A 25,218-nucleotide genomic window follows, 5' to 3' on the forward strand; every position below is an offset into this window, starting at 1 on the left:
ATTTCCAACATGAAATTTCACGGTGAGAACTGGTCTGAAAGGTTGATCAAATTAAAGAACATTGAAAGTCTAGAGAAGATATCTCTGGACATGCTGGTGACATCAGTTTCAGCAAGTGCGTGCGGTCAATGAAGGTTGATATTGATTTTCTGTTCAACAATGATCCAGCTACCTGGAATGATTCCCCAGAATACCAAGAAGGAAAAAATTTAGTATATTCATTGAAAGTAGTAAATGATGCTGCCGAACGATCTGTGGCTTTAATGTCGATGTTTAATGAATCGATTACAAGGAATGAATCTGAAATGCAGAGGTTAATTCAGGTGGTTGAGGATCACAGAAAGCGAGTACCAGATGCCAGAAAGTGTACTCTGAAGAGTTATAGTCCTCGCTAGCATTAACATTGCACGAACTATAACATTACGATAATTAAATGTTAATTGCTCATATGTTTTTTTGTTTATAATTCGTATTTTAATCAATGACAAAGAGTCAAAAATCCTAGTGTTTTATTTTGGAAAAATTCTGATATAACAAAAACCGCAGAACTTTAGTCGTATTGCAGTATTTTATTTCATTAATTTCTCTGCTAATAAACCAGTCTAAAGTGGATGTGGATTGTAATTTGTATTCAGAATTTAATATTTAGAGATAATTAAAACTGATCAAATCTGAAAAATCTAATTAACCGGGTTTTAGAAATTTGTGGAACTTTGTTACTTTTTCCATGTTTTTCACATTTTTCCTAAAACTTTATGGTCATTGAGCACCCCCTAAACATTATCTGATTGGAAAGATTTTTTGCATAGTTAATTACTATGTCAAATGGCACAAAATAAACAACTATGCAATCAAATCTGAAAAAAAAATTTTTTTTGGACAGCCCTAACATACATACATACATGTCACCATTATATATATATATATATATATATATATATATATATATATATATATATATATATATATATATATATATATATATATATATATATATATACGCATACACACACATACATAAAGTAAATGTAGACCTCATTTTAGAAGCAACCTATTTAGAAGCAAGTTTTGTATCAGCTTAAAAATTTGAATTTGAGTATGTTCTCATGTTTGTGTATAAAAGCAACAGTTTAGCAACTTCTGTCAAAGTTGTTGCTTATAGTTAAAAAATTACATTTAATAAAATATTGTCTTAAGTCAGCTGACCATTGATAATCTAATTTTATGCTTAGAATTAAAAGAGAAAGGTTTGTTTCTTAGGAAAGCAAATTTGAAAGTACTTAAGATAAGGAGCCAAAAAATGGCTTACTTTCTGAGAAGAATAAAAATGTGTGGAAGTAAAAGTTGGCAAGGTTTGAGAAAGTCAATACTGCAAAAAGGTACACAAATACTGTTGACAGTCTTAACCAAATTAACGGTAACCAATAGGACATTTCCTGGACAGAGCTAAAAGAATGAGGTATGAAAAGCAACTGGAGAGAGTTCTATTGTGGCTAATTTAAGCATATAAATTAGTTTCTGTAGTCAATCTTGGTACCAAAATGGTGCCTGAAGTCTGTAACTTCTCTCTCCAAAAGTGGAGTTTTAAGAGGAAGCTTGCTATTTTCGAGCTGATGATTGGAGATTTAATGGAATAAAATGTTTTAGATGAAATTGAGCTCAGATACAAATTATGCAAATACTGAAATAAAAGATGGTATAGTTACTCTGCTACAAAAATATTTTCAAAATGTAGAGTTGAAAAAGTTTTTAATCGAAGGTTTAAAACTGTATTTTACATACATATTTGAAGCATGTAACAAATGATGCTTTTGGTGTGTCAACAAACTAACATATGTATTACCCTTTTTATTATAAAGTTAAAAGAAAGCTCTGAGAATACTTCCTACAGTTATGATATTGCTCCTCTGTGACATTGTGGTGACATTGTGATAGGAAAGGCACCAACTTTAAATCTCAGTAAAGGCTTGTTTGATTTGCTAAGTAGAACAAAGTAACTTGCAAGAATTGCTACTGGATTTTGCAGTAAATACTCTGGTCAAGTCTACTTACTGCAATGGCATCATTTTCAGTCTTGTTAAAACAATAAGCTTTGGTAGCCTGAGGTGTGGCAGAGTGAAAACCATATTTTCATTGCAATTAGTTTGATATAATATTAGAATATTAAAAATACGTAATGAAATCAGGTTTTACATTACTATTAACAGATGCTGTTAGTAATAATGTAAAACCTGACGACATCATCATCATCATCATCATCATCATCATCATCATCATCATCATCATCATCATCATCATCATCATCATCACTATTGTTACTTTTTATACTCTTCTGAAGCACTAGACACATAACTCATTATTTCTTGTGCCAATCTCTTGCAGCATGCAGCTGATGGCAATTGTGTGCTGCCAATTTACTGTTTTGTCTAACAGTTTGTGAAACAAACTCATGGTACTGGCAGGCTGTAAAAGCTGAAAGTTTTTTCTAAAAATGGCTTGAAAGGCTGATAAGCTATACATATTTTTCAATATTGGCTGGAAAATTTATTCTGACTTTTTATTTTAACATTTGCTATCTTTAGGCTATTGTATAATATATGATATAAAAAGGGCTGCAGCAACTTAATGGGTTAGAGTTTTGTAAAAGAAAGAAATTAAATAAAAGTGAATATGCAATAAATAAACAATTTCTGCATTTTGATTATAAAAAAAGTGGATTCTTATTGTAATATCAAATACGGCAAAGTTTATCTTGTTTTATAGTTCTTTAAAAAATGTCTTTCTTTAGTTTTACTGTAAACTAAGAAGTATATGAATGATTATGTATATTATATGATGAATAAGGTTGGATTGATTTTACACACTTTTTTAGTTATTCCTAATAATAATGAATTATTTTATTGTTTTATTGACAAAATTGCATACAAAAAAAATTAATTACAAAAGATCTCCTCTGTAGAACATAAAGTAAACATAATAATTAACCAAGCTGAAAAAATTTAATGTTTTAAGCAGCAAAAAGATGGGGAAGTTTATGTTTTTTAGGAAATTAAAACTGGAACTTAAAAAAAATGTGTGTTGGACATTGTGCATAGAAGTGCAAATGGGAAATTCAAGAAAAAGTTTTTCCATATCCTTTAGGTTCTTTATTGTACCTGGAACAAACTTATTTTTTTTAGATATTCTTCTGATTTTGTTATTCTTGTCATTGAGTTACATGCCTATATTTTTGCATCCCATGGATTTCGTTATAACTATTGTTATAACCTTGTATTCTGCTATAACTATTTGCCTTTGCAAAAATTGCCATCAGAAACAGGATAATTTTTTCCAATCTCCCATTTTGTCCCATTTTTATTTACTTGATTTTGAAAGTGATATATTATGCAGGCGTTATTTAAAAAGATGTTAATAGAACTGAATTCTGACACTTAAATCAGCTTCAGTTATCCTGCTGACCAAATATTGACTAACTAGTTAAGACAGTTGTTTTGCTTGGTGGTGCTGACAGACAATTGAAGAACCAGAATAAGTTTGAGAAAGAGAATCATCAAAAACAACACAGCCTATACTTATCTACAGCATTAGATTTTTTTTCAAACAAAAAAGTTTCCATTGAAAATACCAAAAAGGAGGAGTAAACATAAATGTGCAAATGTCTTTAAGTTATTCAACTTTATGTGCCACCTTTTTATTGGCTGATATAGCAAACATAAATGTCATTAACCATTGGCAAATAATTATAAATTGCCATGTGAATTTGAGTTCTAATTGAATATATTGAAGTGTTGTAAATGTTGCTAAACACTAAATTGTACACTCAATTAGTTGTCATACTTTGTTGCTTAATCATTTGTATATAAAGTTTTTGTAAAAAATACAGTTACAGTGAAAGACAATTTCCTACTGATTTGTGATCCTTTGTTTTAAATTGTTATTAAATAAACAAATTGGCATATAAACCTGTAAACACAGAATAGTTAACCAAATGGAATGTAAAGCAATGGTTAGGTAGAGTATTGTAGTTTTTGCTGGGCAAGGTTAAAAAATCTTAATAGCCGAAGCAGTTATCAAGGAAACCTGTCGAATCTACTCTATGTTTAATGTTTGGTAGGACTCCTAAATATTTTAAACTTAGAAACAATAGATGTTCTGGCAAATGACATTCTAAATTATTAAAAAGCTATTCAACAATTTTGACAATTTAATCAAAAAAAGCCCTAGGTGCTCCATTATCCTAACATTATAACAAATTTTTTCCATCTCCACTATATTAACATAACAAATTAAAATGTAAGGATAACAAATGGAGCACCTAGGGTTTTTTAGATAATATTAGTGTACTTCTACAAGTGATTTTAATACATTTAAGTTGAACTGTGTTACAGATCTTTATGTCATTTACGGACAATATATTTGAGGTTCTTTTATCTTATGATTTTATATTTATGGAATATGTACCTGTTTGATACAACTAATAAATTTTTAAATTAAACTGATTTAAAACTGTTTAGTCATGGTTGACTGCCAGCGCTTTAGCAACAAGTGCATTGGGTCTTGGTTATTCTTTGTATCAAAATCCTCTGGGAGCAGAATCATTGAGTTTGCACCCTCCAAAACATACATGGTCTCACAGTGGTCTTCTTGACTCATTGGATCATGCAAGGTATTGAATAATTCAAAATAATTCTAATCACAACATTAGTTTGGTTTTTTGTTTAAGTTAAAAGAGCAACAAATTTTTTATTCATTTTCAGTATCCGTCGAGGTTACCAAGTTTACAAACAAGTATGTGCAGCTTGTCATAGCATGGATCAAATAGCCTACAGAAATTTAGTTGATGTATCTCACACTGAACAAGAAGCTCGTCAGCTTGCAGAACAAATTCAAGTAACAGATGGCCCCGATGAAAAGGGTAATATGTTTCAAAGACCTGGAAAGCTTTCTGATTATTTCCCAAAACCATACAGAAATGAAGAAGAAGCAAGAGCTGCTAACAACGGTGCATATCCTCCAGATCTTAGCTGGATCACATCAGCTAGACATGGTGGCGAGGTATACATATATATATATATATATATATATATATATATATATATATAACTCTTTGAAGTTCTTGCACATTGAATTGAACTATTTTTTGAAATTAGTCACTTTATTGATTTCAACGTGTTTGTTACAACAAATGTAAAAACTTAATAACCATTAAAAATTATTTTAAACTTAACACAGTTTTAAAATTTAAAAGAAAAAGTTTTTTAAAGTTACTACATTTTTTAAAGTTGACTATTGACACAATAAGTTATATGTGTCCCAATTAGTAACATATTTGGATCACTCTTTGCTTAAATGTTCAAATCACCTTATACCAATAAACGTATAAACGGTTTAAATTACTATATTAGTTTAAACAACTGTTAGTTGAGAGATATAAAAGTCATAGAGTAAGAGAAACTTTTAAATCAGTTATCAGAGCTGATATCATTGATTGGCACCAGAGCCTGTTTAGCATACCATTCTGTTTGTTCACTAAGATAAAGTTTTAAGGTTGGCTTTATTCTTTTCTTTGATCTCACGCTAGATTTCTATTGATTAGTATCTCTCATTAGTTACAAAATTGATTTAGCAATCTTTCTGTCCTCTTGTGATAGACTGGTAAGTAAAGACAGGAGAAGAGAATCTGAAAAATATTTATTAGCTACTTTATTTTACCTTCTTGTTTTATTTTGTTGTTAAATTTTCAAACCAAAGTTTGAAAATATGGAAAAGTCCATTTTCAATTATTTGATGTGAAATGTTTCACCTTGATGTGAAACCACATTTTATGAATTGCTCCCCCTGCCCTCTATGCTAAGTTTTTTTACACTTTTAGTTAGTGAAGGAAGAATCTAGTGTTACTGAATCAGAACAGTCATTGAATAAGTAATTTTTTAACTTATAACCATTTTTGTCTGGTTTACTGCTCTGAGAACCAGTTTTGTATCTGCCCAGAAAATAGACCTTGAGGCAACATTGGGATGAAATCTTTCCCTGCCTCTACAAATATTCATTTTATGGATTCTTCTGCATCAATTTCTCTGATAAATAAATTCCTTCCTCTACCTACTTAAATAAAACTTTGTTAGAGGTTTATGGTCCATTTTGTGTCTTCCTGTTTATACCATTCCCCTTCCCACCTCTCTGTAAGTGGGGGGTTCATCAATAACCTCAAGGGAGGGAAAGAAGTCTAAGAAAACTACAAATTCTAATAGCAAAGTCTCTAGATGTTGTAATCTTTGTTTTTAAAAATAGGTTTAATACAGGTAATAAAAAAAGCATAATCATTTAACATAAGAACATAATATTGAAGAAGTTTTTTTTAGGAACAAATGGTTTGACCAAAACTCTAATGTCATAAGGTAGCCAAAAGTTAGAAATACTACCTATAGTATTTCTAACTTTTATCACTACTTATCTCATGATATGTTTGTCATGAATGTTCTTTTGTCACTTTTTATCTCATGATATGTTTGTCATGAATGTTCTTTTGTCACTTTTTATCTCATGATATGTTTGTCATGAATGTTCTTTTGTCACTTTTTATCTCATGATATGTTTGTCATGAATGTTCTTTTGTCACTTTTTATCTCATGATATGTTTGTCATGAATTTTCTTTTGTCACTTTTTATCTCATGATATGTTTGTCATGAATTTTCTTTTGTCACTTTTTATCTCATAAATTTTTTTTTTATCTCATGAATGTTCTTTTATCACTACTTATCTCATGAATGTTCCTAAAGTTGAAAAAGTTACAATCCATAAGGAGATCTTTTTTTCTTAAGTCTAAGGTTTAGCTGTCATTGCTGGATTACTTCAAAGTATTGCAAAACAATTTAACTGGTTTAACTTTTTGTTGGAAATTTTATTAATGAATCCAAACACTTAACTGAAACAAAAATTAACTTAGCACCAAGATAGCTCCAAAAACATTCATCAAAATAAAAAGGCATCTTAAAGTTTTTTCGATTGCTCTTAGGATCTAAGGAGTCTTAATATCTGAGTTTTTTTATAAGAATTTAAGAAAAAGGCAACAGAATTGAGCAGACAATTACCACTTTCAAACAACCAAAAAGAAACACATCACGAAACTCATGGTTTGTTTTATTCATAGTCTATTTTACTGAAAATATAAATTACACTTTTCTTCAAACAGAGTTTGATAATTTTTTTAATTGTTAAGAGTAATTTCCTTTCTTTAAGCATTTTTTAAAGAGAGGAAAGTGACCTTAATAATTGTCTAATGATTTCATATAAAAGTGATTTATGAGAAATAATTACAGGGCACTTTTACTGTTTAAACAATTAAAATGATCTTCTACTGTTAAAACAGTTAAAGCTGAGAGGCATTCCACTTCTTCAGTGTGGGAATTCGGATTTTCAATAAATCCTTATCTCTCACTAAAATATTTAGTCAAAAGAGTTCCTGAAGAATTGCTTGTCTTAAACATTTAAACTTTTATTTCTCTTTTTTTTTATGTTTTACTGTATATTGCTTCTTTTGTATTTTAACAGTCTCTAGAATTAAAATAAGTTATATAAAAGTTAAATATAAACTTTTAATGTGTAAAAGCTGTAACAGTCCAAAATAAAAACATTTAAATGTAATATCATTAAGTTTAAACTTTCAAAAATATTTTTAAAAGTTTGTAAAAATTTTAAAACTATTTCTCATAAAGTATATTTTAAATTTTAATAAAGTGCTTGGAATTGACAAATCTGTGACATAATCACTGGGTTAAAAGTATAACATAGTCTATGGTACATTTTAAGTGAGAAACTTTGATTTAGTTTTTTTCTCTATTCCAGATTAATTTTAGTTTTTCTTTTTAGGACTATGTATTTGCACTATTGACAGGATACAGAGAAGAACCCCCAGCAGGTGTTGAATTGCGGGATGGAATGTCCTATAATGTTTATTTTCCAGGACAAGCTATTGGAATGGCGCAACAATTGTATCCTGGTGTAATGGAATATGATGATGGTAGGTTCCCTTTTTTACATTTTTTTTTTTTTGTAGCAACCTTTGAATTTTTTATAAATATTCTTGTTTAAATTTGTTGTTATTGCTACTAATAATTATTAATAATAATAAGAAGTAAATTAAAGTTATAAAGTAATTAATTTAAATTTTGTAGATAACATAGTTTAGCATACCAGAAAACAGTGTAACATCACTCAACCTTCATTTTATAATCTTTGCATTTTGATTAACAACTTTACGCTTGTTTGAATATGAAAAATTCAACCCATATTTATAATAATAAGTCAAAAAAAAATATCTTTCTAGGTTTGTTAGTATTATATATTAGTTTTTTAAAGTTACTTTAATAGCTGATTCATGTTAACTTTTTATCAAAATCATAGGCACTCCTGCAACTGTCAGTCAGATGGCAAAAGATGTTTCAACATTCTTGAAGTGGGCAGCAGGTTGGTATTTAAGTTAATGGTGGCTTTTTAAACTATTTAAATCTGTCTTAGTTATTTTAAGTTTTCAATTTTCAAAACGTTTTCATATTTTTTTTTGAAAGAAAAGATACCTTTTTTTTTTTTTTTGATTCTATAAGTTGGTAAAATTTAGTAAAGCTTTAAACCTTTGTTTTTCTGATAAAAAGCTTATTGTAATTTATTAATTTTTAAAGAAAAAAAATTTTTTTTCTAAAATTTTGTTCAAAACCCAAATTACTATTTCCACAAAGAGTACAACAAAAAACTGTCAAAAATGTTAACAAAAAAAAAAAAAAACAACAAAAAAACAAAAGGTTTCTTCTTGTGAGAATATTATACTTTTAAAAAACCACTTTTGTTGTCTTTTCTCTGATTTCGCCATTGAGAACACCTCTTGAGTAGATTAAACAGTTTAACAATAAATTTAACAGTTTAAACATTAAATATGGAAGTTTCATGGAAACTTTTCTTTTCTTTTTTTTTTGATAAATTTTAATCATACAATACATAAAAAATTACATCATTTATTTTCTTTGTGTTTTCACTTTTAAACTTGATATCATTAGCAAATAGTAGACTTAAAAATAATATCAAATTTGAAATAACAAATATTTAGAATTGGTAAAAATGTGAAAACTCAATTGTATAAATAAAATACATTTCATCTCTAAGCTATGAACTATCTATAAATACAATTTGCTTGCATTTTGTTTTACTGTCAAATTTCAGGGGGTTTCAGACAGCTCCAGCTTGCATGCAACAAAAATCTTGTTGAACAACTTTGTTAATAACCTTACAAGCATTCACCCATAGTAAAGGGTATTGCAACCCTATATCTCTAGAACATCTGAGCAAGGCTATTTCAAAACAAATTATTAACAGATTTCTGCATAAGGTGTCATTCTGGCATTAGATATTTTCCAAAAGCAGTGATATCATCTAGTTCATCAAAAAGGGATTGGTTTACTTTTTTGTTACACATCTTAGTATTTTTCTTATTGCAATCGTGAAATTTTCCTGTATTCTGCTTTATATGGTTTTTTATATTCCATACCAAAGATTATATCTAATCTTTTGGTAGCTGTTTCTTTCTTTGATCATTTTTTCCAAATAGTCCACTTTTCGCTGCTATTTGAATCTCTTTTTCAATATTTCCTTTTCTTTTTGATACATTCCTTTCTTTTTTTTTTAGGTCTTGTTTTTAGTAATGCAAATACAACAAATGCATTCATTTTCCTGTCTGGTATTCTTAACTAAAACAATGTGCTTATAATCTGATACGGTTCATGAGATTTTACCCTAATAGTAATTGGATGAGTACAGGGTTTATCATTTAGATAAGGAATACAATATTGCTTGATCTAGCTTATAAGCAGATAGTGCACATATTTCTGCTCTATTAAACTGATGACAAAATTACTATTAAAACCTAGTATTATTGACAAACCTGCTTTTTTTTTTATTTGTTAAAGTTGGGATTGCCATAATCTTTAAATAAAAGTTTTTAAAATATATTTAAAATATATTATTTTATATATTTAAAAAGGTTCTCAAATAATAAACTTAGTTGTTTAAATAAGCAATAGAATGTAGTTGTTGGTAAAATTTGACACTGTAAAATCTCCATCCGAAATGTGAATTTAAAAAAGATTTTAAGTTCCTCAATTAAAATATTTAAACTTTTATCTTTTTAAATTTGTTCAAAAAATTGGGTTCAAAAAAACTGTAAAATGTTATTTTTAGAGCCTGAGCATGACACTAGAAAGCGAATGGGAATGAAGGTTATTAACATCTTTCATTTTATATTCATTTATTTACATCATTTATTTTATTTATTTTTTTTTTTTATATATTCATTTTATACTCAAAAGCTTACACTAACTTTCTAAGCTAATCAATCCAGAAACAATAGAATTGAAAGTTCAAGAAATGAGTTTATGATTTCTTTTTTAGGCATTGTTAATTGGTGCTGTGATGGCTGGTATTTCTCTGTATGTGAAACGACACAAATGGAGTGTTATGAAAACCAGAAAGCTTCTTTATCATTCTCCAGCTCGCTGAATATAAACTAACAAAAAAATTTGTAAAAACACATACATTAGATTCAATGTTAAATATCTATTTTGTTTTGGTATTGTCATCCTAAAAGAATTTGTTAAAACCATATTAATGGAGTCAATCTTGGTGCTTCAGTTAAATTTAAGACAAAAATTTTATTGAGCAAGTTGAGGTTAACTATAGGTTTATTACTCCTCTTACTTTTTTTCCCATATTTGCTAGTTCATGTTAGCAATTGCCCTATTTTTAAATCCAAATATTGTCATATATTGTAACTAAGGAGACAGTTGCATTTTTTTAAAACTTACATGTAATATTGCAAGTATTGTTTTTATTCTATTTTTATTTCTAGGAATTACAAAAATTTTCAATGTCATGTTTAAAAAAATATTTCTAAAAAATTTTTTTCTATGTACCCATTTACATTCACTAGACAAGAAATGATTATTATTACTGCTTTTTCTTTTATGCATCCATCTACATTTGCCATATGAGAAACAGTTATTATTAGTCCTTTGGTTTGTATTTAGGTCATGGAAGTAAAATGCCAACAGAAAGAGAAAAAAAGTATTAATTTTACACATGTTTTTGAAAAAAAATTATGCACTGATGTTTTTGTAGTTGCTTTGAATGAACTTCTAAAGCACCTTTTATTTATACGTTACCAAATCCCACAACCACTAATTAGTATCCAAAAAGATACCAAGTATGAGGAACAAAAGTATAACAAAGAATGTGATGTGAAATCTTCAAGGAATAAAAACCATAAGAAATGGCTACAGAAATCCTGCTTTGTTACAAGATTTTTAGAGATAACCTCTAGCCTATCAAAAATTATTATGCGATGCCAAATAGATAAAGTTGTGCTTTTATTTGGCTCAACTGTAATCAGTCCGAAAGAAACAGTCATTATACATGTTGATCAAAGCATTTTTAATGATGCAGATAAAGAAAATATTCCTGTTGAAGAAAGAACAGTATTAATTAGTCTGACATGTTGTAGGTTAATGCAAGCAGTAGTGACTTCTGATCAATTTAATGATTTAAAAGAAGTCTCACCGCAAAATATTTTTGTATTAGTAAATTTTAGAGATGCTTTGTTGAGCAATGATCATGTTTTCTTACCAAAACTCAACTATCGATTGCCTTCTCGTGGCATCATTCATAACATATACTTAAAATCAAAGATTACTGATGAAAACAATATGTTTATAGATACTTCATTACATTACACAGATATTTCTAATAATAAAGTTTTATCTAGTGCTTTAAAAGAAGATGATTTATACAATGCTTTTAATGAACTTGGAATTAGAGAACAATCTGAAAGACACTGGTATCAAGCAAATGTAAGTTTACGAGGTTTCAAAGAGAAATCTGCCCATAATAATGGCACAGAATGGATTTAATTTTTCATTTTTAATATTAAAACAAAATTTTGTTTATAACAATAATTTTATGATTTTAAACACTGTTTTAATATTAATCACTGATGTTTAACACTAAAAAAATATTTTGAAAGCTATTTTAATATATAAAAGTTTGCTTTTAATTTCTTTAAAATTTGCTTTTTTTTTTTCTAAAGTACTTTGAAATATGTTTAATTTTTATTTCCCATGTTTAGTGTGTGTAAACTTGTGACAGTATAAAATCTTTACCACTTTTCATGTCACTTATCACAAATTCTGCAGACATCTTCACTTTTGTTATCAATAAGTCTTTATAATTTTTTTTTTTTTTTTTAATTTCTTCTCTGCATGAAAGTTATGGTAGGATGTTATTTTAGTTAAATTCTGTTTTAAAAAAATGACACACATCACTAATAACTTCTTTTAAATCATCTTTTCATCAGGTTAGAATAAAAGTTTATAATGTTTTTAAAATATATCTTAACAATAATCCTCTATCAGACAATGAACCTTTTAGAAAGGATTTTGGTCTTTGCATCAACATGATTGAAAGTATTTTTCCCATGAGTTGTGCAGTTCCTGTTGGCAGCCATTGCTCATCCTCGTTACGTTCCCAAGAGGTTTTTTTGTTTAAAAGAATGAATGAGTTTTTAAAAACTCATTGATTTCCTAATCAATTATGGTAGTAAATAGTGGGAAAAAAGTATGTCCTTCAGGTAAGGGTTTTTATAATCAATTTTAGTTCTAACAATTTATTAACATTCTTGTTGTTTTAAACTATCTTTTGATCTATTGAGTTCATTGAAATAATGGTAATAACATTTACCACATGAGGTTTTATGAGGAATGTTGATGAGAAGTTAATATCTATACTTGTATGGGAACAAAAATAACGTAATTATTTTTATGCGTCAACTATAAATATATTAATGTTCTAATTTTATCTTATTTATTGCAATCAGCAGGAGTGGATCAAGAACTTTTAAAATAGCTTGTTTATCACTTTTCCTGTCTGTCCATTTATCAACTTGTTTTCTCTCCTTTGCAGAGGAGATCTATCTTTCGTTTTCTCTCGCACTATCAATTTAAATTCTCGTGGCAAAATTCTTTTTCAATCTTCCAAATTGTAATAAAGCTTCGTTAGTTTATTAATTTTTTTCGCTGATATCTGTCTAATATTATATTAATTTTTTTTCGCTGATATCTTTGCTATTTCTTCCGCTTGTTTTTTAACTGCAATGGAGATTATTGACGGATTACATTTCTAAAAAAGTTGTTGTTGTGTTGTTTAATCTCAAATGTTTAGGCTTTCGTTTTAAAGTATGAAGTTATTTTCTTTCTGCTTTATTTGTTTGTTTAAATAGAAAAAAAGCATTTTATAATTTTTTTCAACTTTCTATAGCGCGAAATATTTTGTTAAAACTGAAAACATGCTGCCAAATGACAATTACGAAGATCTTGTTAAATGTGGCTATTTAGAGGTTAAACTACCAAGAAGACACAGAAAGTTTGGTACGCAAGTAAGTGTAGTTTTTTTTAAAGACTGATGCTTTAAAAGCTTGTATACAACTATATATGTATCTAGATTTATTGACGCCGGTTCACCAACTTTTTATAAAATGTTTATTAAACTATTACACGATTCACTCTAAAAAAACAAGAAGAAAACAGCATCGGTATTTTATTTAAGCAGTTTTTAACTTGATTAAATTAAATCGCTCTAAGTTCGGTGTAAATAGTAAAATATGGAGTTTAAAGATACTGATCAAAGTGTGTTATAGTCAATATGAGCGTGGTATATTGTTTTCTAATAAGTCTATCAAATTTTAGTGGCTAATGTGTGTATGTATGCATACATACATGCTTGCATGCATCCATCCTTTCATACGTACGTACGTACATACATACATACATACATACATACATACATACATACATACATACATACATACATACATACATACATACATACATACATACATACATACATACACAGATGCATTTATGCATGTCTCATGTCTTTAAATGTATTGTATACTCTTAATGCGTGCGAGGATATTTTTATTGCTTTGAATCAAATAATTTCTATTATTGAAAAAATGCTGATTCTGATATCGTAATAGCTCGTCATACTTATCGAGTTTAACTGTTTGAAGCTAATGAGTATTCCTCTGTCTTACCACGACAGTGACGTATCTCATTAAGAAAATAATGAATTCAATAAAATAATCCATTCAATGAAATGAGGGATTGAAATTGAAAGTTTTTTTTACTTAATATTGTGAATTGAAAAGTGATACGGAAATTTATGCAAAAGTAAGTGTTGTGTATGAGAAAAAGACATAACTGGTTTTTGAGATTTCGGTTTGGAGATACATCATTGGAGAGCAAAATCAGATCAGGGCCCTCATCAGATTTTGGCGATGAAGCTTTGAAAGTCTTGGTCTAATGATTTGTTTTTACGTCTGGTGTCTACAGTATTCACATCGATAGAAAAACATTTTGTGAATTGCAGAACTCCATCCTATCACCCATACTAACTTGTACTATTCGGTTACTGATTGTTTCGGTGCAAAACAATTTGCATCGAAACAATCATTTTCATAATATACACTTTTCAACATATTTTCTAATAATTTAAAACTGCGTGTTTTCGATCTTTTTGTTAAAACATCGCATTAAAGAAATAACATAAAGTTGCACGTTTTTCTAATACTTTTCGTGACACTGAGAAAATATGGTGTTACAATAGAAATATCAATGAACGTTGAGATTTAAATGGAATTATTTGACTCTTCTATTGATAATCTTGTTTTGATCTAAAATTAAGTCAAATGAATTCGATTTACACAGCATGTAGATATTATCTCGATATCTTTACAGTTGCCTTCTATGATTTTTTGTAAAATTTTAGAAATATAACGGCGTTGTTTGCACAATAATTTCGACGTAAACGGAGTAGGGTTTATAATTTAAACTCATAATGTTCATAAGAATTCAATTTTTTTATATAAATAATTAGACATTAATTCAATTTTTGTGACATTTTTAAGCTACAAATATTTTTATGACTAACAGGGAAATCTATTTTTATAATTTTCTTTTGAAAATACCGGATGAATATTTTTAATGGTTTTTGGACAATAAAATATTTTTATATAATATTTCATTTAAATATTTTTACGGAGAAATAAAAAAAAAATTAAGCCTTTTGTTATTGGTCTATTTTTCTGCGCAGGCCTGGAAACGAAGATGGTTTTTACTTCGTCGAAAATCCTCTCGAGGTAATGCTCGATTGGAATATCATAAGTCTGAAGAAACTTGCAAACGGAAGCATAGTAAGAAGGTTGTGGACTTAAAATCTTTGAAAAAGATAGAGGAGTTTAAATATTCAAGCAGTCGTCGAGTTTGCTTTAAGCTTGACTTTAAAGATTTCTTTCTGTTTTTGGCCCCTGATAAAGAAAACATTAAAGAATGGATAAGACTTATAAATAAACTTGTATTTCCTCAACCTATCATTACGCAACAATTGGATAGACTTAAAGGTGATTTCATTGACTTCTTATTTAGATTCTTGCAATGTTGCCACATATATAACAAACGTGGCATTTTTTTGTCCGTTCAATTTCTTCTGCAGCGATATTTATAAGAACCCTTTCATTTTTTTTTTTTTTTTTTTTTTTTTAAATATTTAAAAATTAAAACTTTTTTTTTCTTTTTAGTTTTGTTTTTGTAGTTAAAAATCTTTGTTAAAAGATAAAAATTCTTTCAGGATCTTTCCTCGTCACAGTCATAAAAACAGATGGATCAGAGCGTCTCGGTTTAGGCGGAGAATATTTTCTATCTATCACACCCGAACATTTACGCTTGCACCATACTGCTCCAGAACGTTCTAATGATGCTGTTGTTAAATGGGATTTAGATGATATACCCAGGTTCCGTCTTCAGAGACTAAATCAACTTTATGATACTGAAAAAATATTTACTGTAAATCTAGCCCGGTATGTTTTGTTTATAATTTTGTTTTATTTTTGTCAAAGTTCAGCCATTGTAGCTTTATTTAAATTGTTTTCGACACTTTTCAGTCAAATGATATTCATGTAACTATGTTTAGGACCAGTCTAGCAATAGAAGGAGAGTTCCAATTTTTAACATTAAACGGTCGTGAAATTCTTGAGACTATTAAATCGCACATTCGCCAGCGAAGCAGATTGCATGACGACTCATCTCGATCTAGCCCGATTGATGGTGAGACATCACGTTCTAGTTTCGGTGTGTTTGATAGCAGATCGCGTTCGTATTCTTTTCCAAACCGGTTTTATCGGCAATATTGTACAGACTCCTCAGAGTCTTGTTCGAATTTTTATAACAGTTCACAATTACCACCTTTACAAACTTCATAGCCTTCACTGCGCGTGTTGTGGTTTTTAGACGCCACTTCGCAGCGTTTCGTTAAAAATGTCTTCAAAAAATCAATCTCCGCCATTTTGTCGCCTAAATTATTTTTATGCCATTTTATGAAGCTGATTTTGTAAACGTTGATGTTAAAATTAAGTTTTATCATTTTACTTAAAGTATATATTTAGGTAATTTGTTATGCTTTTTCGGCGTTTGCTTAAAAATATTTCAAAGTTTTGAAAAGACTACCTTTAAATATTTTTGATTGCAAGAGGTGAGTTTACCTCGTTATTTGTACTGATTTTTTGTTGTAGTTCTTGTACTAAATTTTAGTCGAGAGCGGGTGACCATTTCTTTGCATTTTAACAAGGTTTTTTACTTTCTTATTCAAATTTTGTATTTTACAATGTACCCCCCTTGCCCCTGTACGAGCTTATTTATTAAAAAAGATACTATATAGGTTCGACATCATGTGTATAGAAATTGTGAATTATTAAATATTTAATTATTACAACCTATGCAATCTTTTGCAGGGGGTCTTTTCTAAAACGACTTCAGTAATACCTAAGGGTACAAAAATAGTTCCCAAGTTATTTTTAATCACTTAATATGTTATCAAAATCCAACAGGGTCTTGAGATGACTATTGTTCGACTTTAGTGAAATGGTTAGAGGTTAGAATTATTTTGTTCTATCTCCCATTTTAAAAGTTGGAAGAAAATGAGTTATTAAGTTAAGTTAGTAATAATAACTTTTAAAATACGCATTAGTTTATAAATTTTTTTCTAAATTAAACATAATTTAAACATAAATTATTTAAAGCATAAGTTATTATTTCTTTAAAAATTAAAGCTAAAACTTTAAACGATTTTTACTTTTAGAAAAAATCAAAAACTTTTTCCCAACGTTTAAACTTGGAGATAAACAAAATAATTCTCACCTCACGATTAGTGAAATGGTGGCGATTTTGCGGTCTAATTTGAGTTTTTTTTTTTTTTACATATCAAAAAAAGCGTTGTGCTGTTGAAGTGCGCTGTTGAGCCCTTTTCGAAGTAATGTTTAAGTGCACTTGAAATTTTTTTTCATCTTTATTTAGTTTTAGATTAATATACTATGTACTGGAATCTCTGATCGTTTTGTAAACTTACATTAGGATAATTCTTATTTACAGGTATGATGTATATGGATCTATTAGTTTCGACTCTAATGACCTATTATGATAATTATGAAAGTATGATAATAACGAAAATTATTCTGGAGTTCAAAAGTGAAGATATTAAGTGCGTTTTAAGGTTCTGGGTGCGGATTCACAACTTTTGCGTAACTCTTGCGTAGCTGAGCTAAAGTTACGAAAAACTTACGCAAAATATTTTTTGCGTAACTATTTGGTATTCACAACTTTCTCGCAGCATTTGCGTAAAGTTAAGGTTGCGATTGAGTTACGCAAAACTAAGCATGGGAATTTCGGCCTTCGAAATCGACGAAATTAAACGAAATTCGTGTTTCAATTTCGTATCGAAATTTATATTGAATTTCGAAAGACGAAATTTTTAAACATTACAAATTCACGAATTTCGAAATTAAAACTTATGTTTAATTTCGTGTCAATTTCGTTACTTTCAATGACCCGAAATTATACGAAATTTTTTCGCGAAATTAAACAATCCAAAAAATCGAAATTTCGTTCTCAATTTCGATCCGAAATTGAAACACGAATTTCGTTTAATTTCGTCGATTTCGAAGGCCGAAATTCCCATGCTTACGCAAAACTTACGCAAAAACTTAAGACAAAACTTACGCTAATGTTTAACATAATTTGATATAAAGAAAGTAGTTCTACTGCTATTTATTTTTATATTATCATTTTTATTATATTAATTTTACTTTATTATTATTTTTTTAAACATTATTTCTCAAGAATTTCTTGAGTAGTTAGTATTATCTACTAATTACTCAAGAGTAATTAGTTTAATCTACTAATTACTCAAGAAATGAACTAATAAGGAAATAATTTTAAAGACATAAATGTACACATTACCCAATGTCTAGACGGATCAGGATCAATATATAATATCTGATGAAGTTATCACAAAATAGCTGACACAATCAAGTTCATTAAAGTAACACAAATAACTTTTCACTATTTAGAAGTAGGTTTTTTTTGATTTTATGTATATAAAATATATGTAATATAACTATATATATATTATATATTTATGTATTGAGTTCTATTATGTTATTTTAGTATAACGATATGGTAAATATGTTGCTGCTTATATTTTGACAAAACTTATTATTCTAGTGTCAGAAAGCAATAAAGATTGCAAAAAAAGAGCTGAAAAGTGGACGAATGAACAGTTGACTCTTTTGATTAAGCTGTACAACGAAAAAAAGCAATTGCTTGATGGAAAATTTTCTCCTTGTAATAAAGATATTTATTTATTAAGATTTAGTATGTAATATTAATAATAAGACTTTTAACGCCTATAATTTTAAAATTACATAAACATTATTTCCAGCTATCTCAAAATTTACAAAAGATGATGTTTGGAGCAAAATTGCAGACCAAGTTTCCCTGATTGGTTCAGATCGCACGGTTCTCCAATGTAAAAAGAAGTTGTCTGATCAGAAATCAGAGAGCAAAGGCAAAGCAGCTCGTATCATATTTAGTATGAATAAAACTGGTGGAGGTGAGAAATGCTCGGAAGAGCTCAACTTTATCGATCAGCAAATGGTGTCTAAAATGCCAAAGGTTTCATACATGGTAATACTTTAGTCGTTTATTTTACCCAGCAGCCCTTCAAAGTTTTGCTTTGCACATTAAAATAATAATTTTCTAATGTAGGGAATATCCGGTGGTGTTGACACTCTTCAATGTTCTACAACATCATACGATTCACTGACTGCAACTAAAACTACAGAAGAACTACTAATTTCTGACACTTTAACTAGTTCTTCTCCATCTACGACAAAGGAAGATAAAATATCTATTGAGACAATTTTAACAAAAGCGGTACATTACAAATGATTTTGTCCATAAACATAAAAACAAAACATTTTTAATGTGAAAAATACTATTTTGTTTATTATCTTTTATACACTATTTTTAATCATTATTATTATTATCATCATTACTATAATGTAATAATAGTAATAGTAGTTATTTAAAATCTAAGGTATTTTTTCTTTGGCAATCCAAAATTCTTCTTCCTTACACAAAATTAAACAACTATAAAAACTGAATTCAAAAATAAATAAAAAATGTATATAAATAATGAAAATTTTAAATATTTTTTCTTTATTAATAATATTGAGTTTAAAAATGTGTTATAAACGTGGATTAAGATTAAGTTTAAAAATAATTTTAGGATGTTGAATCGAAGTCAATAAAGACATCTAAAAAACGGAAACTATCGCCATCAAATGTGGATAATTACATGAGCAACATGTCTAAGCTTGGTGAACAAATTGTTGCAACCGGACAGCAAATAGCGTCTGCTTTTAATCCAACAAGGCAAACTGATCAACCTCTTTTGGAAAGTATTGCTGTAACCTTAGGACGCATTGCTGAATCAACAGAAAATCTTGCGAACTCATTTGAAAAGATTGTGAGTCCCATAAAAGAGATTGCTTCAGCTATCTCAAATAATCAATAAATGTAATTACATTTCTTAATGTAAATTTATTATTAAATGTAAACTTATTATTGTCGACTGATAGATGATTTTTATTGACTTTATTTCTTATTATTGATCATATCAACATAGTTTTTACATAAAACAAGATTATTTTTTTAAATACGTCATGAGACACAGTGATGTCTATTGGAAAACAAATAGCTTTTTAAATTATTTCTTCTAACTATACCAAGTCGAGTTTGGTTGGTTTGTCTTCGACCAACACTAGAACAGTTGCCATTATCTTCAGTGTTACCACCATTTGTATCCTCAACAACTTCTATGGTATCTGGATCTTTTAAACCTAGTGAATTACACATGTTTTCGAGTATTACACAAGTAAATATTATTGAGCAGCACTTGGATGGGGTATATTGAAGTGTTCCACCACTTTTATGTAGACACCTCCATCGGTTTTTAAGACGTCCAAAACAACGTTCTATTTCACTTCGAACACTTGAGTGGGTTTTGTTGAACAATATTTCTTTAGGGTCTAATGCAGGACTAAATGGAGTAATCATGACAGGTGATAACCCATAGCCTGAATCACCAAAAAGAAACCCTGAAGCTGGATCAACCTCCAATTTCTGTTTCAAAGTTGAATCTCTGAACTGTCCATCCGGGTCAACAACAAAAGTTTTTTATGAGTACAGAACTAAAACTAAACTTTTTAAAATCTTATAGAAAATAAATCTAAATTAATAAAATAAATGTTTGCATCTGGTAGCATAACTTCAAATTTAACACCTCCTTTATGATATTTGAAAGGGCCTATTTCAAAAAAAAACATCAAAGCGTATTTTCTTTAAGAAAAAAGTCTCTAGCTAAAAAAAAAAGAGCCTCTTGCTTGCGGCAGCTAAGCAATAGCTATAGACCCATAACTGCATGGAGATCATCAATCATTATTTATCTATTATTCAATCTATTTGTATCATTCTTACATATAGATTTCAGTAGTTAATATTTACAAACTTTTTTTACCTGCAAATGAAAGCTGGCTCATCAGGCCCAGTGTCTCCTTTGATGGGTACCATTGTACCATCAATTAGGCCCAAAAGACCTTTAACTCCACAAGCATTAAAGTATCTTCTTTTTACCTGAGCCATTTCCTCTTGGCTACTGTACCATTTTACAAGGTAGCTATAGTGTTGAATAAAAAATTTACAAAATTGATGAATTGTTCTACTGGTGCTTGTTTGGCTTATCCCAGAAGTGTCTCCTAAATTTAAATAATAATAAATTTTTAGAAATATAGTTTTTTTCAATTCAGATTTAGAAACCTCTTTTTTATATTTACTAAAATATTTTTATACATTTATGGTTATATGCAAAACATACAACCTCACTTAGTGATAAAATTTAGTTGAAATAAAACTGCTAGGTTAATTTTAAAGATCATGTTTGGTTTTTTGAGACTTAAAAAATCCACAATGACACATATACACTTCCTTTTGGATTAATTTGCAAAAGTCGATATGAATAAAGTGAAGCATTAGCTTATTTAGTTTTTTTTTAGCATTGTTACTGCAGTTTTACATATCAAAGACAAACTTATACATATTAAAAGTTCTTACCAATAGTATTTTGAAAGCTTCCTGTAGCTAGAAATCTTAGAGCAACAAGAACTTTTGTTTCTGGTGAAATAGAATTGTTTTTATCTGTTATTGGAGATAAATCATCATTTAGAGTGTTAATAATTTCTAAGATTTTATGCCGTGGTAATCGAAATTTATGACAACATTCAACATCTGAAAAATTATTAAGGACAATTCGCTGAGCTGTTCTCCAATGTTGATTTTGTAATTACATTTCTTGAATTAATTGAATATCCATTTCAACCAAATTAAATTTGAGTTTCAATAAGAATGATGGTGTGCTTATTATACTGGCCTAAGGTGCTGTGCTTATTATACTGGCCTAATTAAATGTAGCTGAAATGAAAATAATGGCCATATTCATGTTATATTAGTTTATAGTGGTTGCACTAATAATGTTAAAATCATTTTTTTGTAGTTGATATGAAGATAAGTGATGTCCATAAACGTATGCGGCATGACCAACTAAAGCCTAGTGATAAATTATTTTCTTTGTCTGTAGAAGCTATTCTAGTCTCTATGAATTTGGGTTCTGCTGGATGTGCTGCGTTTTTAAAAGTATATCAAAAGAAATGGAAGGATGCAAACCGGGGAAATGTAAAGTTTGAGAGTAAAAATAAAAATTGGTTGACTCAGGACTTTAAATCTACATACAGTAATAATATATCTGAGTCTGATAATTCTAGTCAATCACATAATATTGGTGGAAGACCAAGTTGCTCCTTTGAAGATGCATCTGACAAAACCAAAAGAAGAAGACTCAATGATGTTATAAATAATTTTACTACTGATGAGTTGCTCCACTCAGCAAGGCTTAAATTAAGAAAAGAGTTTAATTATGAGGCTGCCAAGCAAGTTGCTGAAATATCAGAACCTTCTAGTCAATTTAAAAAGTATACACCTAATGAAGGTCTGGCATTAATTATAGATGGTGGCATGTCAAAATCAACTTACAAACGTGTACAAGCAAGTGAGTAGTGAGGAAGTTGGAGATCGTAACTTAAAAAAAGAAGAATCTCTGTTCATTACCTGCTTAACACCACTAGAACTCAGTGGGTTCTGCAATAACAAAGAAGTACTATTATGGCGTAATGACAAGCCATCATCTACTGCTTATTGTCGTCCAATAAGATTTTCTTTTCAAAAAGAAAGCAAAGCTCTTGTCCTAGAAGAAGCAAAATATTTAGAACCTGAAATAGAAAAATATGGTATTTTAAATGTTACTTTTAGTGGAAAAGAACTGGTTGTCAAAAGTGTTATTGAACTGACCATGATTGATGGCAAAATTCAAACTATTCTGTCTGATGTGACTAATTCAACTCAATGTTGCTTTGTGTGTGGTGTGTCTCCAAAAAACATGAATAACTTAGAAATGGTGCTGAAATTGGACTATGCTAGTAACTTAGAACTGAAATATGGTCTTTCTAGCCTGCATTCCTGGATTAGGTTTTTTGAAATGGTATTACATATTGGATACAAGCTGGAAACTCAAAAGTGGCAGTCTAGAGCTATAGAAGATAAGGAAAATATTAAGCAAGTGAAGAAACGTATCCAGACAGAATAAATGAACCAAATCGGACTGGTTGTGGATTTCCCAAAAAGTGGAGGATCTGGTAAGTGAAATTACATAAATACTTGTATATGAATCATTAGGTTAACTATCACATATATGCAATTTGTAGGTACCAGTAATGATGGAAACACCGCCCGACGAGCCTTTGCAGACTATCAATTAACTGCCAAAATTTTGAAAGTAGATGAAACTCTTTTATTTTATTTTTACATCATTCTAGTCACTTTATCATCTGGATTTGAAATTGATACTGTCAAGTTTAAAGAGTTTTGTATTACTGCTCTTAAACTTTACATATCTAAGTATTCCTGGTATTACATGTCACAATCAGTACACAAAATTTTAGTTCATTAGCACAAAAGGCCCGCAACAAGGATTTTAAAAAGTTTAGGGAAGATTTCAGTAGAAAGACTTCTAGAATAGACACAAATCGCGACCTGGTTAACAGACTACTTGTATCTAGTGATCCTGTCATAACATCATTAAGAAAAGGTCATAACAAAAATAGTAAGAGTTTTAAAAAAATCCCCAGTGAAGTTCTGGCTTTGCTCTCCACCTTCTTATTCTTTGTAGCTAAACACAATTTTTTAATTGATTTTTGAAAAGAAGTTTCATTTTAAAAAAAAATTTTTACTAAGCCTATTAATTGTAATTTTGTTATTAAAATTTAAAATATTCTTGATAAAAATAAATATTATTTCATGTATAATGATTATTTATATATCTAAATGGATTTGGGGAGCAATTGGATAATAATTAGGTTTTGTCCACCATATCCTATATATCTGGCCCACTGTGCAGCGCTTCATTAGAGATAAACTTCCTTCGATTCAAAACCTTTGCTTCGCTGCCAATTCTTGCAACGATTTTTAATTTTTCCAAAATGAATCATACATTTCAATACTTTCTTTGGATTGGATCGTATTGACACTACACTGTAATTATTAGCACTTACGTCATCAGGTTCTAAATTCATCTCAACCTCCTTCCACTGACAAATCATCGAAGAAAAATGTCGAATGGAAGTTGGTTGAACGGAAAAGTTTTTTTAGCTTGATTTTCAATTAAATTGAATCAGCATCTCTTTCATTCAATTCGATAAATTTACCTTCCCTATTAATTCGATATTTTTCCTGCTTTTTTTCTCTACTCCCCTGTAATATTTTATCTACAAATGCGTTATTATTTTGGACATCTATTTACTTTTGATGAAATCTTTAAAATGTTAATTGAAGAAAGAACTACACAATATTGTCTTTTGTTTTTTTCAGATGTCTCCTCTACGATTGCTGCTAATTCATCTAAATTTTATAATTTAATAAAGTTTTAACCACAAAAAAAAAAAAATAGATGTAAATACGATGAAAACTGGTGAGGAGGTTGTTTTTTTAATTGTCACCAGAATTTTTTATTTTAAATTTAAAGTTTAATGTTCTAGTGTGACAACCAAAGCTTGAAAGAAAAGCAATTTCTAGCTGTTCGCTATCGTTGGTCAGCAAATTTGACTTCAAGACTAGTTCTCATATATGTCGTTTAAAAAATCATGAGTAAACTGAAGTAATTTCCAAAAGTGAAACTACACTTAACCGCAAAATTAACGCACTACTTATAAATTCCAACTTATTTTGAAAAATATTATGTATTTCCCGGATTTATCAATTACAAAGATGATGTTTTTCCCAGATTTATCAATTACAAAAATAATAATCTTTATTTTTGTAATTGATAAATCTTTTTTAGGTTTAATTCCGTTTCCTTTATTTAATTTCGAAATTATAGCAGCTTTTCATAAGTAGCTTGTTTTGCTGTAATTTAAACTTAAAGAAAAGTGTGTATTGGTTTTAACAGTAGAAAAGATAACTGTTATTTGAGCAACACGTCTCTTCGCAATGAAGCGTTCTAGACAAAATTTAAGTCATGATCAATGTGTTGCAATTATTATTTTGTTCAATGAAGGATTAACAAATCGCAAACTTGTTTGAAGATTTGGAGTGTCTCATACAACAGTCGGTAGGGTTCTACAA

General features: G+C 29.0%; 5 protein-coding genes across 8 annotated transcripts in view; 4 read left to right on the forward strand and 1 right to left on the reverse strand.

Annotated features, from left to right (window-relative positions):
- Positions 1–879, forward strand: part of LOC149880786 (uncharacterized) — a 4,000-nt gene extending 3,121 nt beyond the window's left edge. The window contains exon 2 of the mRNA XM_090068258.1: positions 1–879. This exon is cut by the window's left edge and continues 147 nt beyond it. Within this exon, the coding sequence (XP_089924384.1) occupies positions 1–132 (132 nt within the window). The 3' untranslated portion in view covers positions 133–879.
- LOC145193674 (cytochrome c1, heme protein, mitochondrial-like) overlaps positions 1–10,602 on the forward strand; it is a 15,526-nt gene extending 4,924 nt beyond the window's left edge. The window contains exons 4-9 of the mRNA XM_090068260.1: positions 4,515–4,666; positions 4,758–5,055; positions 7,871–8,021; positions 8,405–8,467; positions 10,229–10,266; positions 10,439–10,602. Coding sequence (XP_089924386.1) covers positions 4,515–4,666; positions 4,758–5,055; positions 7,871–8,021; positions 8,405–8,467; positions 10,229–10,266; positions 10,439–10,546 — 810 coding nt within the window. The 3' untranslated portion in view covers positions 10,547–10,602. The remainder of the gene's footprint in view (positions 1–4,514; positions 4,667–4,757; positions 5,056–7,870; positions 8,022–8,404; positions 8,468–10,228; positions 10,267–10,438) is intronic.
- Positions 1–25,218, reverse strand: part of LOC149880785 (potassium voltage-gated channel protein Shaw-like) — a 42,731-nt gene that overhangs the window by 12,118 nt on the left and 5,395 nt on the right. The window lies entirely within an intron of this gene.
- Positions 11,026–12,599, forward strand: LOC145193675 (MAD2L1-binding protein-like). 2 transcript variants are annotated; one of them, XM_080071154.2, is made up of 2 exons: positions 11,026–11,892; positions 12,470–12,599. In XM_080071154.2, the coding sequence occupies exons 1-2, from the start codon at positions 11,077–11,079 to the stop codon at positions 12,500–12,502; spliced, it is 849 nt and encodes a 282-aa protein (XP_079927280.2). In that variant the 5' UTR covers positions 11,026–11,076; the 3' UTR covers positions 12,503–12,599. The 2 variants fall into 2 exon arrangements, with proteins under 2 accessions (XP_079927280.2, XP_089924387.1); XM_090068261.1 differs by lacking the exon at positions 12,470–12,599 and having other exon boundaries at positions 11,026–12,395.
- LOC145193673 (docking protein 1-like) lies at positions 12,534–16,878 on the forward strand. Of its 3 annotated transcripts, none has more exons than XM_080071150.2 (5): positions 12,534–12,668; positions 13,355–13,472; positions 15,191–15,497; positions 15,725–15,953; positions 16,067–16,878. In XM_080071150.2, exons 1-5 carry the CDS (start codon positions 12,658–12,660, stop codon positions 16,353–16,355), a joined length of 954 nt encoding a protein of 317 aa, XP_079927276.2. In that variant the 5' UTR covers positions 12,534–12,657; the 3' UTR covers positions 16,356–16,878. The 3 variants fall into 3 exon arrangements, with proteins under 3 accessions (XP_079927276.2, XP_089924385.1, XP_079927277.2); XM_090068259.1 differs by lacking the exon at positions 12,534–12,668 and adding an exon at positions 12,697–12,846; XM_080071151.2 differs by lacking the exon at positions 12,534–12,668 and adding an exon at positions 12,886–13,272.

This window comes from Hydra viridissima, unplaced genomic scaffold (genome assembly GCF_058129835.1).
Source record: "Hydra viridissima isolate aposymbiotic clone 2 unplaced genomic scaffold, HvirCarnegie_v1 scaffold_12, whole genome shotgun sequence".
Lineage (NCBI taxonomy): Eukaryota > Metazoa > Cnidaria > Hydrozoa > Anthoathecata > Hydridae > Hydra > Hydra viridissima.